The following is a 17,377-nucleotide window of genomic DNA, read 5'->3' as shown; positions in this document are numbered from 1 at the left end:
CTTGGCTCCTGGTCCCTTGTCTTACAGCCATGGGGATGTACACCTGGACTGCTTGGGTAGCATCCAGGACAAAATCACAGTGTGTGCCACCGATGATTCCTACCAGAAGGCACGACAGAGCATGGCACAGGCAGAGGAGGAGACGCGGAGCAGGGGTGCCATTGTCATCAAGCCCGGAGGCCGCTACCTAGGTGAGGAAGGGGACCTGGGGCTCCAACCATGAGGGGTTCCACTTGTGAGAGCATAATGCCTGTCAGGCAGCTACTGGGGGAGCAGGAGGCATAAAGGGCCCACCCGGGCCAGGAGTAAGAGTGATGGGTGACAGAGGTGTGGCCTGGCCCCTGAGCAGGACCAGCCAGGTCCATGTCAGGTCAGAAAAAAAGGCCCTGCTGAGTCAGGCAGGGGCCATGCCGTCTGCTGCCTCCGAACCCCCAGGTAGACTCAGGGCCCAAGAACTGAAGGAATTTGAATCCGCAGCCTCTCTTCCAGGCTGCAGCCTCAGGGGCCTTTACCCATCAATGACGCATACACGCTCCATGAAGACAGGGTTGCCATATTTTCTTTGGCTGCCACCCCTGCTCATCTGCCCAGCTAACCCCTCACCCAGTCTGAGATGGCCAACATGCTCCAAACTGCCAGAGGCACCCCACAGTGGCCTGCTGCTGCGTTGGGACTGGCGAGGGAGCATTAGGTTGAGACCTGGAAGGAAAGGCCTTGATCCCTGCTTGCCCAGAAGGCTCCAGCATCTCAGCATCTGCTCAGAAATAATTTTGGTGAAATTGAGACACCAACAACATTAAAAATTGGGAGAAAATTACAGTTTATTCAGAAAGCTCATCGTCCTGCTGTAGCCTTTTTACCTCTTGGACCTAGACAGAGTTGAGGAGTTATAAGAATTTATTGTCAGGGAAAGAGAGGCATCAGGCCGGAGAGGCATGAACCAGCTTACAGCAAACAAGGACCTCGGTGGCTTTGTGGTTTTGGGGGTTTTTTTGTTTGTTTTTAAGAAATGGCAGAAAGGTTTCAAATCCAGCCCCCCTCCCCCCAAAGAAAGCCTGGTTTCCTTTGCTTGGCAGTGGGGTTGGCTCTGAATGAAATCCCTGTCGGTCAGTGCTGTCTGGTCCCCAGGGGACAGGGCTACCAGCCATTGGGGCCAGAACCAAATATGCTTTACCCACTTTCTTTTGCCTCAGGATGCAAACATAGACATTCATACAAATCTTAGTGAATTTCTGAGTCCTCGGCCAAAAACTTGGTCAAGATTTGTCTTATTGGAGCATTTTGTATATACAGTGAGGGTTTTTACCACAGTTTACGTTCTGATGGAAACACTCATCTGGCCTCTTAGGTTGTTGGCAGGCACTTCTGGCTGGTCCTGGTCCCTACCCCATGTCAGCCTGTCAGCTGGGTACTCTAGGGACAGAGTCAGGCCCTGAGGATTCGAAAAACACTTCTTCCTGTGTTAATCTGACAAATCAAATTTGAGGGATAAGAGCAAAAAGAAATCATTGTGGGGAATTTTTTGGCCCAAGGGTTCAGGACATGTACTCAGCCATCCACGTTCCCTTGGTAATAGGGGTGCTGTGCAGGACGGAGTTAACAACTTCCTCCCTTGAGAGCAGCCCTCACTGGCTTAGTGGAGGGGACAGCTATGCTGGGCCCCATAGTGTGCACCAGAAGGATGGGGATTGGCCCGCTACCTCCAGGGCTCTAGGCACAGCCACGTCTGCTGGAGGAGCAAGCACTTGGAGCCACAGCTAAGGAGCTGCTAACATCCCAGGCTCTCCAGAGCAGCTACCCAAACAGCTGCCAGCTTTATTCCCTTTTTTATAAAAGAGAATGGTGGATCCCATGGGGCCCTTGGCAGGTCAGGCCTCCCCCATTTGACATCAAGAGGGCTCACAGACCAGTCTCCTCTCCCTTTGGTGGTCAGTGTTTTTGTCCCCAGGATTTAGGTTGCTCATGATGAAGTCAGTTATGGGCCTAAACAGGCTTGTACTTCTGCCACTCTGAGTTCTGAGCGTGCTGGTGCCCAGTGAGCTGTATATGGCCAACAGGTGGCGCTCTCAGCCACTCTGGATTCCCACCAAGCAGGCTAGGTGGGACTTGCTGGCTTGGCGGGCAGGGGTGTGGTGCTGTTGTCCATCGCTTTCCACACTCAGGAAGTCGGCATCAGCCCCAAGCACTGGAACACCATGGTCGCCACCTCCCCCCCTCCAATCCTTAATTTAACACCCTGGTTCTCGTTGTAGGCAAGAAGGTTCAGTTTAGGAAACCAGCCCCAGGGGCGACAGATGCTGTGCCCTCCCGGAAGCGGGCAACCCCCATCAACCTGGCAAGTGCCATCAAGAAGAGTGGTGTTAGCGGGGGTGGTGGGGTGTCTCAGAGGCCTTTCCGTGACCGGGTGCTGCATCTTCTGGCACTGAGGCCCTACCGGAAGGCCGAACTGCTGCTGCGGCTACAGAAGGATGGCCTGGCCCAGGCAGACAAGGACACGCTGGACAGCCTCCTCCAGCAGGTGCATGCTTACCCAGGGCTGGCTGGGGTGGGGTGGGGTCTAGCCAGCCTGTGAGCACCCTCTGCAGATGGTCTGGACACACGGTGGGCTGGGAGTGTAGCATTTACTGTCTGGGGGCTTATGGGTCAGCTGAGAGAGAGGCCAGCGTTGTGCTCCTTGACATCTGCTAACATATAGGCGCAGGCATTGCACAGGAGATCCAAGACTTCAGTTGCACCAGCGTTTTAGAACTGAGTGAAACCAGGGATGCACATTTGTTAGTTAGTGAGAACTAGGGCTCAGCAGTTAGGTGGGCCTCCCTGCCAGTTACCAGCTGTGACTCTGGGCTGGGGGCTTCACTTCTGAACCCTCTAGTTTCCATCTGTGGCTGGGGCGTGACTGCAGCACCTCATGTGGAGACTAGGGCTTACCTGGCGGGAACCTGGTGCTGGCAGGTGGAGCCTGCTACTGAAAAACAGCCTGTGCTTTGGAGCAAGAACGGTGAGCCCGGCCACCTCACCGAACCCCTGCTCTGGCTCCCAGGGCTCTAGGGGGCAGCCGGCGAGCCCTGGGAAGCGAGTGGCTTGTTCTGGCTTCACCACATCAGCCAGGCCATGTGACAGTGCTTTGCTGTGTTGCTGTGAGGACAGTCCTGCCAGCAGCCCAAGGAGGAGGTTCGGTCAGGCCTCTCCAGGTTTTCCTCTGCCAGCTCACCTGCCCTTCCTGCTTTCCATCTCTGAAACTCTGGGCACTCAGCCAGCGCCTCCTGGGGCAGAAAGCCCACACCGAGGTGGTAGTTGTGTCTGAGGACGAATTTTCACATTTGCTGAGCTTTTCAGCAGGCCTCCAGGTGTTCGTTTTCCCCCTCCTCAGTGCAATCCAAAGCTCTGGTGAGCCACACAGCACGTTTGGTAGGAGGATGTTGGCACCTGTGCTCTGGCTGGGGTCCCTCATTACTGTTACCCCCCAGAGTTCATGGCAAAGGGCAGGCACAGGGAGACGAGGCCTCTGCAGTCTTTCCCTGTTGGAAAAGATGAAGCTTCAGTCCCTGCATGCTTGCAGATTTGGGCTGGGGCCCAGGCCCAGGCCCACCCATAGTCACTGAGGGCCCGTGGGCAGGTGCCTCCCCACCCTTGCTAGGAAGACATCTCCTGTGTTCCAGGGTACATCACCAGGGTGTTGGGGCTCCCATGGGCACTCACGGGGCACCTCTGCGGATTTGGCCTCCTGAGGCACCATCCCCAGATCATAGGTCATACTGGCAGAAACTGGGCAGCGGTTTTTCTTCCTGAGAGTTCACAAGTTGGCTTGGAGGCTAGCCAAAGCATCCAGAAAGCTCCAGACCCAAGAACAATCTTCCCAGGGGACTCAGTTCCTTGGGTAGTCAAATGTATTGGCCTTGTCCTTGGGAATAAAAGGGAAGCATATAGAAGGCCTTTCCCCGGGGCTGTGCACCCCCAGAGACCAAGGCAGGGGAGTTTGACAGAGTTGTCAGATGTGAGTCAGGACTAAAGACACAGGTGGGGCCCACGCCTGCCCTTGGACATGCCTGCAGCCCTCAGTGCTGCCAGCTGGGCCCTCGGCCTCTGGTGTGGTATTCTTAGGAATGCCCTCGCTCCCGCCTCCCCTCTTGCCCTGTTTGTGCCTGGAGTGAGGAAGAAACACGAGAGCCCGTCAGGTGCAAAATGTGAAACTCTAGCTGGCTGAGCACATGGTTGCACCTGAGGTTGCCCTCAGAGCAGCCCTCAGACACAGCAGGACACCAGGCTCCGTTTTCTGGAGAGACAGGTCTGGAGGGGCTGATAGGGACCTGCCCGGAGCACCTGCTCTGTTTCTAATCCCCTCGGATGCTCTCATTGCTCCAGGCCCTTCTGGAACCAGAGAGGCACCATGCTGGGCTCTGGCTTCTCTGCTCAGCTTGGGTTGGCAGCCTCTTGGAGGCAGCTCAGCCAGCATCTGCAGGCAGTGTCCTGCTCTGATTTCTCTTGAATGGCTCCATCTGCTGTGTGCTGCTGTGTTCACTACCCACCTAGCCCTCCCCGGTGATGGGGGGCAGCAGGCCCCTGTCAGCGTGGGGAAGAGGAAGGTCTCTGGGAATACTGTGAGCTGCTCCTCACCCAGGCGGTCAGCTTCCCCGTGTGGCCAGGGGCTTTGATGAGCAGCACTGACTACGTTGTGCTCCTCAGCCGAGCCTTCTCTCTTCTGCGGGAACATTTAAAGCAGAGATTTAAGGCATCTGTTTCCAGTGCTGGCTGGGCCTCACAGAAACCCATAGGCTGTCCTCTCGGGTGGGAGTGTTGATGGGTGGGAGGCTCTTCTGGTGAGCATTTAAACAAGATGTATCAAAAGCTGTAAAAATGTCCAGAGCCTTTGACCCACTAATCCTGCTTCTGGGAAGCTGGTTGAAGAAAACATTGCCTGCGTGGAATAGCCTGCACAATAGCCTGCACACGGTGACGTCTGTTTCTGCTGCAGAGAAATTGGAAGTGCGTCAAGTGCGTCAGTGTCCAACAAAGGAAAGACGTTGGAATGAATCACAGTTGGCCATTTGGTGGAATATTACTCAACTGTTAAAAATGTCTCCTTGTGGAAATCGCTGTGATGTGGAGCCCTCTTAGAACCCAGCAACAGGGAGGAATAGCAACATACAGCTACACATGTGTGCAGGAGGCCAGGGCGCCCAGCCCACCCAGCGAGACAGTCACAGAAGTGCCTGCTTTAGGACAGTGGCCTTCACACCTTCAAGCACCCTTAAGGCAGATGTTTTAAATCCATCTTTGAAAACCATCTTGGAGGCCAACTCAGCCTTTGTTAACCAATGGAAGCAGAGCTGACTGCTGCACAGATTGTGGGCTCAGTCTGGCACCTGGAGGCCTCCCTCACCCGGCATCCCCAACCTCAGCCTCACCCTCTGTCCTGGGAGCTGCAAATCATAGTGGGGAGGTGTTCATCCATTCAAGCTGCTGTAACAGTCACATGGACTGGGTCGCTCAAACAACACACACTCACTTCTCACAGTTCCAGAGGCTGGATGTTCAGGAACAAGGTGCCGGCAGATTGGGTGGCTGGTGGAGGCCTCCTTCCCAGTTCATAGACAGCATCTTCACACTGCCTCATGTGGCAAAAGGGCGAGGGAGCTCTCTGGGGCCTCTTATAAAGAGACTGATCCCATTCTTGAGGGCTCACTCTTAGGATCTAATCACCTCCCAAAGGACTCACCTCCAAATGCTATCACATAGCATGACATGAATTTTGGGTGGATATACACATTCAGTCCATAGCAAGGGGGTAGGCTGGTGATGGGGTTCATAGATGGCAGTCCCCCTTTTTGGAGCCAGTCTGGCCCGTAGCAACTGTAAAACGTGTGTGTCTGGGCCTAGTGCAGAAGAGCTGGGTGTGGGGTGCTCTCCTCTTTCAAGGTCCGTGTCCCCTACCCTCTGGGCTTCCCACAAGGTGACGCTGGCTCTGTGTTGCAGGTGGCCAACGTGAATGCCAAGGATGGCACGTGCACACTGAAGGACTGTGTGTACAAGGATGTACAGAAGGATTGGCCTGGCTACTCAGAGGGGGACCAGCAGCTACTAAAGCGAATGCTTGTCAGGTATGACCATGTCCCCTGGGCCTGGGATAGATCTCATCCCGAGAATGCTGGGGTGGCCCTGCCTAGTCCCAAAGGCCTCAGGGCCAGGAGCCGGGTGGAAGGGTCCTTGGGAACTCTCTGACCATCTTCCGCACTGCCTGGGCAGCCCTGCTGGGGGAAAGGCCAGCCCCTGATGTGTGGGGTAGAAGTCATGTGTCACTCTCACCAATAGCAGAGTAGTGCCCAACAAAGGCCTCTGTCCAGCCAGACTGTTTCCACTGCCCACCTCCCTTCCCATGAAGCGTTTTTCTCAGAACCTGTGAATCCTCAAGGGCTTCTGCTTAGGAGACTGTGCCTCCTCCTTAGAACCATTTAAGAACGTGAAGCAGAGAAAGTTAAACAAAGCTCCCCACAGATTCAACTAAGCAGGTTAATTAAACAATCCCCTCTGGGGTTAATTGGAGCCAGAGGTCAGGAGTGGCTTAGGGGGCTCTGGGAGGAGTGAGTAATGGCCAGCGACTGATTCCTTTTTGATTGAGGCCTAGCCTGGGAGCTGGTGGATTGCTGATTACCTGTATTTTGCCGTGTATAATGCGCACCCGTGTGTTTGACCCAAACTTTCAGAAAAAATCATTTTAATTCTATTATTCATTTATTTATATTTACATACTTGTTTTTTTGTATTATAAAGGAATTTTAGCATTTATTTTTGAACATATTATGGTACAAGAAGCTTTATGTAACAAATAATTACGAGACACAAGAACAGATACAAGGTATTTCAGGCGCTACCCATGTATAATACGCATCCTTATTTTTCCCTCAAAAATTTGAATGTGCCTTATGCATGGCAAAATTCAGTAATACGTAAATGATTTTTCGGGGACATGGAGCTCTTTATGAAGGGTGTTTTTTGTTGTTGTTGTTGTTGTTGTTGTTTTAACTTGGCTCTTTAAAGCAGTAATTGCATCTGGAAAGCAGAACTGAGTTGGGGCCTCTCTAGGATCTGGGGAGCCAAGAGGAGACCGTCTCTGTAGAAGAGATGCCCTCTCCCATTTCCTCTCTCTGGTGGGCTTCTGTTGCCCCAGCTAAACATGTCAGGTTGTCACTGACCCCTTCTGCAGGTGTTTTCATTCATCATAGAATTTTTGGTAAAAGGTCCAGTGTTGAAATGGCTGATTACCCCCACCCAGTTGCTTTGAGGTAGCGAGGGACACTTAAGGGGCCCAGTGAGGCTGCTCCTGTCTGTCTTTCCTTCAGAGTCTGTCACCAGGTTTCCAGATTCCAGAGCTTCGTCCTCACTGAGCTCCCAGGAAGGGGCATGGCCGAGAGCAAGTAGCCTGTGTGCATGTTTGTGCACATGTACATGTGTTTGGTTGGTGGGAAACATTGAGAGGTTCCCCACCTGGCCCTGTGCACATCCACGTGGACAGCCTTGTAGGTAATTTGGGGGTGAGGGGGCACTGTGGCCCTCGGAGTCTGAAAACTCACCCTGTCCTTCCTCATGCTTGCTCTAATTCTGCCACTGGGGCACTGTGCTCTTAGACTCTTCCTACTCTCTTCCCTGTTGTCTTTTCTCTCTTTTTTTTCCTTTAGGAGATTTCTTTGGCTTCCCTCATCCTGTCTTTTGGCCATTGTTTCTAGTTCCCAAGAGTCCTTCCTGTAGTCTTTTTGTAGCATTGAGTTCTTATCCATGGAGTGATGCCACTTCTGATGTACTTTAAGGATATATCTTTTTAAATAATAGCTTTATTGAGATACAATTCACTTAACACAAGTAACCCGTTTAAAGTGTATAACTTACTGGTATTTAGTATATTCACAGTGGTGTGCAGCCATCGCTTCTGTCTAATTCTAGAACATTGCCGTCACCCCAGAGGAGACTCTGTCCTCATTAGCAGTCACTGCCCCATTGTCCCTGCCCCCCCAGCCCCTGGCAAGCACTGATTTGTTTTCTGTCACTGTGGATTTGCCTGTCCTGGACACTTCATATAAATGGGGTCGTGTACCACGTGGCCAGCCTTCTGTGCCTGGCCTTTACGTATTGTAATGCTTACAATACGTAAAGCATTACGTAAGGTATTGTAAGGTTGTAGCGTGTGTCAGCGCTTCATTCCTTTTTATGGCCAAATAATATTCTATTATGTGGTTGGGCCATATTTTGTTTCTTCATTCATCTGTCAATGGACACCTGGGTTGTTCTCACCTCCTGGTGTGATTGTGCTGCTCTGAGTATTTGTATCCAAGGCTTTGTGTGGGCGTGGATTTTCAGTTCTCTCAAACACATACCATCTCTTCTTTTTCTTTTTCTTTTTTTCAGATTTTCTTTTTTCTTTCTTTATTTTTAGAAAGAGGGGAAGGGAGGGAGAAAGAGAGAGAGAAACATCAATGTGTGAGAAATACATCAATGGGTTGTCTCTCGCATGCCTGCAGCTGGGGACCCAGCTTACAATCCAGGCACGTACCCTTGCCTGGGAATTGAACTGGCAACCTCCTGGTTTACAGGCCAGCACTCAGTCCACTGAGCCGTACCAGCCAGGGCCACATACCGTTTTTTTAAGCTTTAAAAACATTGTATTTATTTATTTTAGAGAGAGGGAATAAGGGAGAGAGGGAGAAACATCGATTTATTGCTCCACTTACTTATGCATTCATTGGTTGGTTCTTATATGTGCCCTGAGCTGGGATCGAACCTGCAGCCTTGACATATAAGGACGATGCTCTGACCAACTGAGCTACCTGGCCAGGGCCTCTCCATATGGTAATTCTATGATTAACTTCTTGAAATATCACTAAATTCTTTTTAGTGACTGTACCATTTTACATTCCTACCAGCAGTGCACAGAACTTCCAATTTCTCTACATATTTGCCAACACTTTTCTGGGGTTTTTTGAGTCTAGCTATCCTGGTAGGTGTGAAGTAGTATCTCATTGTAGTTTTGACTTGCATTTCCCTTATGAAGAACGTTGTTGAGCGCCTAGTCATGTGCTGATTGACCATTTGTATATCTTCTTTGGAGAGATGTCTATTCAAGTCCTTTGTCTTTCTGAAGATATTAAGACTGGTGTTTTTGTTGTTGAGTTAGTTTGCATGCCCTCAGTCTCTCTTTTTTTAATGCATTTTTCTATTTTGGAGCCTGACATTTGTTGCCTAGAAGCCACAACCTCCTCAGGACTTCCCGCTTGGCGGCTCTGACTCCTCTGGAGCGTCTGTTTTCTCTTCTCCCAAAGCCACACGGCTGTCCCTCCTGTCGTCCAGGTTTGGCCCAAGCAGCCTCCCAGCGCATGGAGAAGGCCTGGGTTCCTTCTCTCCAGGACGTACTGTGGACTCGGCCGCAGACCAGGTCCCAGGGCAGGGCTGCGTGGGAACAGCCTGGCTGGAGCTCCTCCTCGGAGGTCCCTGAGGCTCTGAGCCCCAGGCCTCAGGGTCGCATCAGATAGACGCCACCTGTACTGCTTTAGTGTTGAATGTTACTCTCTTTTTCTCTTTCCTCTTCATGTCTTTGTAGTGGGGGGCTTGAAAGAGAGTGGACAGAAATGCCTGTCCTTGGTTTTCAATCTTTAACTAGAGCTCTGGTGGCTTCCCTGTAGCTGGACAGCAAACCTGCCCCACCTTGGCCATGGAGACCATGTTGCCTAGTGAGCTCCTGCATGTTTTTTTTAATCCTCACCTGAGGACATGCTTACTGATTTTAGAGAGAGGGGAAGGGAAGGAGAGAGAAAAAGGGAGAGAAACATCAATGTGTGACAGAAACATCAATTGGTTGCTTCTCGCATGTCCCTCCACCTGGACCAAACCTGCAGCCTAGGCATGTGCCCTGACTGGGAATCACATCCGTGACCTTTCGATTATGGGACACAGGACGACACTCCAACTAAGCAAGGCACACTGGCCAGGGCAGCTCCTACATGTCTTGGGCACTCTTCCCATGGCTCTTGTTGTGTTTTGGGCCACATGCAGGAGACAGCAGCTGTGGTCTGGAGTGTGGGCCTTGGGTAGGGAGTCAGGCTTGCTTGTCGCTGGTTGAAGCAGCACAGATGTGGCCTCCCTACAGGTCAAGGAGGGCCCTTGGCACCACACATAGCGCCAGGGTCCCTGTTAGGGCCTCTTTTTGCTCGTTAAGGTTGGGGTGTCTGCCTTTTCTTTTATCCCTGGCTGCATGTTTTACTCAGGTCCGGGTGGGTCAGTGGCCACCCTTCTCATCCACAAGGAGATGCTGTAGTCTGGGCCCCTGGGAAGGTGGGTGCTGAATACAGGAGCCCTTCTTGTCACGGACCAGGGCATCTTGGTTCTCTTTTACTTTCTGTAAAGTTTCTACAGTGAACATCATTATTGGGATGAACTGTTGAGAGGCCAGCACCCCAGTGTCCCAGCCCCATTGAGGGTTTGGTCAGTTCTGCATGGTTTCCTGGTCTCCATGATAACAGAAGTCTAGATGAGTGGGTGATCGATTGACCCTTTTCTGGGCACAGGACACCCAGTGGGGCAGTCCTCTGGGCAGTGAGGCCACAGCCAAGAGGCAGCTGTGGATAAACCTAGGTTAGGATATACCCTGGCGGCTCTGACCACCAGGTCCTTAAGTACCCATCACACTTGCCCTCCTCTGGTTCAGGACAGCAGCCCATCCCCAAGTCACTCAGGGAAGGTGGGACCGTGTGGTATCTTTGCAGAGGCAGGTGGGCCTGGGTTCACCCTGTGGGTTACTGCTGCAAGCCCCCACCCACCCTGCTTCTCCTTTGCAGGAAGCTGTGCCAGCCACAGAGTGCAGGCGGCCTCCCTGGAGACTCTGCTGCCACCAGCCCTCCAAGAGAGCATGGGAGCTCGGTCTCGCCCCCACAGGTAGGAGCAGTGGATGTGGGTGTGACATTGTGGAGGTGCTGATGCTTGTGGAGCGGGTCTCACCCAGAGCCACCGGGCCTGAACCCAACCTTGATGTTTGGGGAGTCCGTTAGGCCCTTGGCTCGGGGCTGGGACATTTTTTTCAACGAGTGAGCAGCTGTCTGGCTTCCCTTAGGCTGGAGGCCAGGGCCCAGGACCTGGGTGTGCTTCCCTTGGACACCTTATAGTAGTGTGGCTAGGGGAGGACAAGCACTAGGCTGCCCTGAGCCTCGTGTTTTGTCTGTATGTGGTTCTGTTGCCTCTCAGGGCCCTTGAGGAGTCCGTAAAATCCAGTGTGCTGGCTGCAGGACGAATGGCACCCCATGGGGCAATGTGAGCTGTGGCGGCTGCTGCCATTGTAGTCAGTAGTCAGGAAGGGTGGCTGGGAGTCGGGGGGGGGGTGCGGCTCACCCAGCTCTGGCTACGGTGGTCTTTAGCTCTGCCCCTCTCATCACTGCTTGAGCTTTTTGGTAAAAGCTGTCCCTAGCCACCTTTGTGCTGTGACTTGTGAGTCCCACATCCGGGTCCCTCTCCTCTCTTCCCCCTTCCCTTCTTCCCTCTCCCCCTCATCTACCCCCCCTCCTCTGGCCTGGAACACAACTCACGTCCATGGCCGTGAGGCCTCCTTGTGGAAAGGCTGGGTCCATGCACACAGCCCAGCTGCGCAGCCTTGTTTCTCCCACACCCTACTGCTACCCCTGGGTCAGGGCTCCCTGAGCCAGTGCTGGCCCCCCTCCTATGGCCTGGCCTTGCCTCACATGCCCCAGTGTAACCATCTGTGAAATGGGGATGAGACCTGCACCACGGCACTGGGCTGCCCTGAGATCAAAGTAGTCAGGGGTTAGGGGTGACAGATCTTGGCCTGTGGGGCTGCCCTGTGTCCCTCATACTTGGCTCATCAACCATCTCTGTTGTCTGGGGAAGGGGTTGGGCATAGTGACATTTCCAACCAATCTCGAGGTGGTTGGGCCAGTGCACAGATGTCCTGGCCGCCCTTCTTCCTCAGCACGTGTCCTTGGGGTGGGCTCCAAGGGCCTGGCTGGTATCTGTGCGCCCCTGTGTGGCTGGAGTAGGCCTTGCAGGCTGGCACTGGGTTTCCTGGGGCCTGGCCTACCTGCTCACTTAGCTCAGGTAGGCCTGTTGCTGCTGAGCCACTCCCCAGGGGACACCAGGCACTCCAGACACAGGCTCCCCTCTAAAATGGTTTCCCTTCCTTCCCAGAAACGGCCTCAGCCTCCTGATTTTATCGACCCACTGGCCAACAAGAAACCAAGGATATCACACTTCACACAGAGAGCTCAGCCTGCCCTTAATGGGAAGTTAAGTGTGCCCCTTGCTCGCGAGGCCCTGCTGCCCACCCCAGGCCCACTGACTGGCACAGATGCCCACCTACCTCCACGGCTGGATCCTCCGAGGTCACACGACCCTCTGGCTGATGTCAGCAATGACTTGGGCCACAGTGGCCGGGACTGTGATCGTGGGGAAGTGGCCACCTCAGCCCCCACTGCGTGCCTAAGCCTGCCCCTGCTGAAGGACTGTGCCCAGCCCAGCAAACCCCACGGCAGCTCGTCTCGTGGCAAGTCCAAGAAGAAGTACAAGAAGCACAAGGACAAGGAGAGGGCAGCTGAGGACAGGCCCCGGGCTGAGCCACCAGACCTTGTGCCTGGCTCCCTTGGAGCCCCACCAGGTGCCCCCGGTAGGTGCCGAGAGTCAGGCCTGCGGGCTGGGGCTCTGCAGGAGGGTACTGCCGGGAGCCTGAGCACCGGCTCCACACAGTGCCAAGGGGACCGCATTGCCCCACATGCCCCTGTGCTGGCTCACTCTGCACCTTCAGCCCCTCCACGCCATGTTCTCACACCGGGCACCTGTGATTGACCCAGAGGTCTCAGCCCCAGAGTCTCCTGCAGTCTTTCGTGTGCCAGGCCAGCACTGGGGGCTAGAGATACAGGTTCCACCGAGCTGAGTCTCACATGGGGAGAGGGACAAGTTCCTGGTACAGACACTGAGAGGAGCTAGGGCCAGGCAGGGGCCTGGTGGGCTCAGGGAAAGCCATGGGGGTGGCCTGGGGGGAGAAGGGCCACACCTAGATGCCGTGGGCCTCATGCAGCCTGAAGAGCCTGTGGGGGAAGGGCAATTTGGGAAGCTGTTCATAGAACAGCAGGCAGTAAGAGCCAGAATGAGGTCGAGGAACAAGGTCAGACAGCCAGTCAGGAAGACGGAAGTCGAAAGATCTGGGGCCTCAGCAGCAGGATGAGGGGTACAAGGCTGGCCTGGGCCATGTACTGAGCAGGAAAAGCTCTATGGGGCTTAGGGACACTGCAGAGGCATGTGGACTGGCCAGGCTATCCACAGAGCCTGGGCCACCCTGAGTTCACAGCCCCAGGCACCTGAGCTGAGCACCCCATGTGTCTGTGAACTTGGTCAGTATGTGGCAACACAATCACAACAACCCCCCCCCCCCTGCCCCCGTTCCCCGCCATGTGCAGGCAGTCCCAGGCTTGTCATCTGCTGCAGCTCTGGGATCATTTCCTCAGGCAGGGCCAGAGCAGGGGCCATTTCTGGGGTAACAAAGCCATTTTTGGCGTTTTGAGGAGTTGTTCGACCGCCTCCAGAAAGGCTGCTACGGCCCCACCCTCTAACTGGAGGGCAGGTCCTGGTAGACACAGGGTCAGTCAGCTGGGTTCCTCTTGGTCCTGCTGCGCCAGCGGGTTCCCTGGTGTCTGGGTAAGCAGACTGGGAGAACGTGGCCTGCTCTCCTGAGTGCCCCTCTGACCCCATCTTGCCCAGGAAGACAGACTCTGAGTGGCCCGGCCCAGTAGCATGGTCTCTCCCGAATGATGGAAGCAAGACCTGTGTGCCTCTGGCAGGGCCCTGGGGAGAAGGGAGACGGGGGCCAAAAAGATGTAGCCCCAGCTGGCCCCATCCACACATGGGGCTCAGATCCTGCCTTTGGTGAATCGGCCAGGCAGCTTGTCTCCAGTCCCTAAGCCAAGGTAAGAAAGTAAGGTTTAGAATCAGACAAACCAGGGAGTGGACGCCCCTAGGAAGAGGAAGGGGAGGGAGGGTTGAGCACCAGAAACCAAGGCTGGCGTTGACGATCATCTTAACCTATGCCTTGAAGGGGGCTCACATGATGATGATAATGGGTGGGCACAGAGCTCCCCACTGCCAGACACCCCCCACCCCCACCCTAGTCCTCTTCGCCCTGTGCCTCTCTGTGGCTCTTTCTGGGGTGTGGGCTGTGCTCTGCGTGTGCGTGCAGACATGTACATGCAGGAACCACCCATCTTAACAGTGGCATTGTTTGCTGGCACCAGGCCCCTTCCCAAACGCCGGACATTCTAGGTCAGCACCTGAAGCGTCCTACATTGATTTAGCCCACTTTTCTGCGTGGCACTGTCCCCTAGTCTGTTCCTGTTGTCTCAGCCCTGCCTAGTGATCACCTCTGACCCCAAAGAGTGCACCTGCCCCTACTCGTACTTCCCAAGCCACTGTCTGGCCACCCTCTTCATCACCCTGTGCTACACACCACTCCGGGGTCCTGTGCCCACCCCCCAGCTCTTACTCAGGCTGTGGACCACTCCTGTGGCCTCGGGGTACCTTCCTGGGCAGGCTGGAGTGATGGGTGGGGGGCTTCGGCTCAGCTCAGGCCCACTGACCCCTGTGGGCAGGTTGGGAAGCTCTTTTTCTGTCCTGCAGTGTGAACTCATTAGACACGTCCCCTTGCCCTCATCCCTGGGAGGCACAGGAGAAGCTAGTGGAGTGATGGAGATGTGGGGAAAGGGGGACCTGTAGGTGCTGTTGCCAGTGAGGCTGAGGCCCCATGACAGGAAACCCCTCCCCCAGTACAAGGGAGGCCAGGTACTCCAGCAGGCAGGATACGAAAGGTTCGTTGAGCCTCGAGGCGAACATCCCAGGAGGCCTGCGTTGAGCCAGGCATGCATCATGGGAGTGTGCACTAAACCCCCTACTGCGGGTCCATCAGGCTTTAGCGCAGGGAGAGCACAGCTTCCTTAAAGACAGCACACTCAGGTGGGGTGGGGGTGTGCTGTAGAGCCTCCTGGTGCCCAGATGCCTACCACCTAAGTGTGAAACCAACAGAGGGCTTGGCAAACTTCTCTCACTGAGGAAATGCTACAAAGTGATAAAACCTCTTCTATGTTGGGGAAAGCCATTGAAGAAGCTGGCAGGGGAGGTGAGGGTGGATACACTAGATTCTACTTTCAGTTGCCTATGGACCCGGTTGGCCTTGGACTTGTGCGCTCGAGCCCCAACACAACAACCCGGGATGTGGCCCTTCACAACTCCAGCCCAGCCCTGTTCTGGGGCTGCCCTTTGGGTCCCAAAGTCCTTTGTCTGATGGGAAGAGTGGGAGCATTAGGTGGACCTCTGACCACTGATTCCGTCAGCAGAGAGAGGTGTAGGCAGGTTCAAGGTTTCCCCTGGGGCCATCTGTCTTTGTGCTTCATGGCCGGAAACCAAACACTCTGGGGACTTGTTTGCTCTGCACTTACACAGCTGTGCTTCAGGAACATACATGCGAACGTGATGGAAAGGCCGAGGTTCCCCTGGGTCCATCAGGGTCCCACAGTCACAGTCCCGCTGTTGTCCCTCCATGTCCTTCAGACAACAAAGTGTGAACCTCTTGCAGATTTTGTTTGGTCTTTGTAGGTTTAAACGGGACCTGCAACAACTCGAGTGTCCCCACATCAACCTCGGAGACACCCGACTACTTGCTGTGAGTACTTCCTTTCAGCCAGTCTTCTCCCAGGGGCTTCACCCCTGCCGTCCCCTCTCAGCCCCTTCCTGCACTACGATCAGCGGCAGCAACACTGAGTGCCAGTCCCTCTGTGCCGGTTCCAGCCACTCACCCTGTTCTAGGCCAGGCTCCTGCTTGAGTCAGCAGGGCCCTTCCTGGGTGGGGCTGTCTGTGCAGCCATGGGCACTCCAGCCTCTCTGCAGCAGCCCCTGAGCCCCACCATTCTCTCTTCCATTTCCAGAAAATACGCCACCATCTCCTCATCGGAGCAGCGCCAGAGCTATAAGAATGACTTCAACGCTGAGTACAGTGAGTATCGAGACCTACACGCCCGCATCGAGCAGATCACGCGGCGCTTCACACAGTTGGACGCCCAGCTGCGGCAGCTCTCCCAGGGCTCCGAGGAGTATGAGGTAGGGCCCACTGCCCACAGCCGACCTGGGTGGGGGGTGGGCCTGTCTCTCACAGTTCAGCTAAGCCCAAGGCCTCCAAACCTAACTCCTGCCCACCCTGTTGAGGAGGGTCTGTGCCAGCATTTTGCCCCTCATGGACTGGCAAGCGGCCACCCCTTGTTGGTCACTTAGTTGAGGCCTATCCCTGGGCTGTGCCACTGGAGCCCAAAGGATCTCTGCCTGCTTGGCCTCTGCAGTGGGGACACTGGAGCCAGCTCAGCAGGTGGCACATGAGCCTTGGCGACAAGCGTGAGGCTTAGAACAGCAAGGCAAGGGAGCAGTGGGCTGGGGCTGTGTCCCTCATGGGGTCCTCTGCAGCCCACTACCCACATCACAGGGTGCACCCTGGCCAGGAGGGGACGGGCCAGGCCACATGGCACCCCATGGACCGTCTGTGCATAGTCAGAGCCACGAGGGGAAGGGGGAGAAGACGGAACGTCCTTGTGGGCCTCCTACCTATACCAGCAGGCCCTCGTCCTCTGGCCTAAGGCACACGCTGTCCCTAAGCCCCTGTGTGGGAGCTCCCTGCAATGAAAGAGTCTTGGTCACCAACTCTGGGGCCCCAGCCTCCTTGGGCTCCCACTCAGAACTGATCACCTGACTACAGGGCCAGCCGTAATTAATCAGGGGTCAGGGTTTGTCTCCACTGGCAGGGGCCACTTTGGTTTTCAGAGGAGATGGCTCTAGATTGGAGGAGCGATGGGGGTTCTCAGAGTCTGGGACAGATGAGCCTCCAGGGATCCCCGTCCTCTCTGGCTCCATGTAGATTCACCCCAGTATCTCCCTGCATGCTCAGGTAGTCAGGGGCCTCTGCACTTAGCCATGAACAGTGGGCAGGCCAGCTGGGGTGCAAGGGAAGGAGGCCGCCTGCCTACTCTTTGCCCCCTCCCACTGTGCTGGCTTGTCCCTGAGGCTGGGCCCCTGCACTTTGCCCCAGGTCCAGCTTCCTTCCCCCAGCCTGCCCTTCCTCTGTACTTAGGTCAGCTCCCCTCAAGGCCACCCGAAGGCTTATTGTCCCCAGGCCAGTGATAACATGCAGGTCATGGGTTATCAGTGAGCCCCCACCCCCCAAACTCACTGGAGCTTCCTGCAGGTGAGGGCATTGTTTTCTTCTTTTGTTTTCCTCTAGACTACTCGTGGGCAGATTTTGCAGGAATATCGCAAAATCAAAAAGGTAAGTCCCCACCCCGCTGCGAGGGTGGTAGGGAGC

The 17,377-nt window shown here is 54.9% G+C and overlaps 1 protein-coding gene across 1 annotated transcript in view; it reads left to right on the top strand.

Moving 5' to 3' along the window:
- Positions 1 to 17,377, top strand: part of ELL (elongation factor for RNA polymerase II) — a 61,944-nt gene that overhangs the window by 42,010 nt on the left and 2,557 nt on the right. The window contains exons 4-11 of the mRNA XM_024560622.4: positions 28 to 191; positions 2,253 to 2,518; positions 5,974 to 6,098; positions 10,821 to 10,917; positions 12,178 to 12,652; positions 15,628 to 15,694; positions 15,957 to 16,128; positions 17,297 to 17,341. Of these exons, the coding sequence (XP_024416390.1) occupies positions 28 to 191; positions 2,253 to 2,518; positions 5,974 to 6,098; positions 10,821 to 10,917; positions 12,178 to 12,652; positions 15,628 to 15,694; positions 15,957 to 16,128; positions 17,297 to 17,341 (1,411 nt within the window). The remainder of the gene's footprint in view (positions 1 to 27; positions 192 to 2,252; positions 2,519 to 5,973; positions 6,099 to 10,820; positions 10,918 to 12,177; positions 12,653 to 15,627; positions 15,695 to 15,956; positions 16,129 to 17,296; positions 17,342 to 17,377) is intronic.

This window comes from Desmodus rotundus, chromosome 9 (assembly GCF_022682495.2).
Source record: "Desmodus rotundus isolate HL8 chromosome 9, HLdesRot8A.1, whole genome shotgun sequence".
Classification (NCBI taxonomy): Eukaryota; Metazoa; Chordata; class Mammalia; order Chiroptera; family Phyllostomidae; genus Desmodus; species Desmodus rotundus.
Note: the sequence above shows the minus strand (reverse complement) of the source record. Positions and strands in the feature narration are given on the sequence as shown.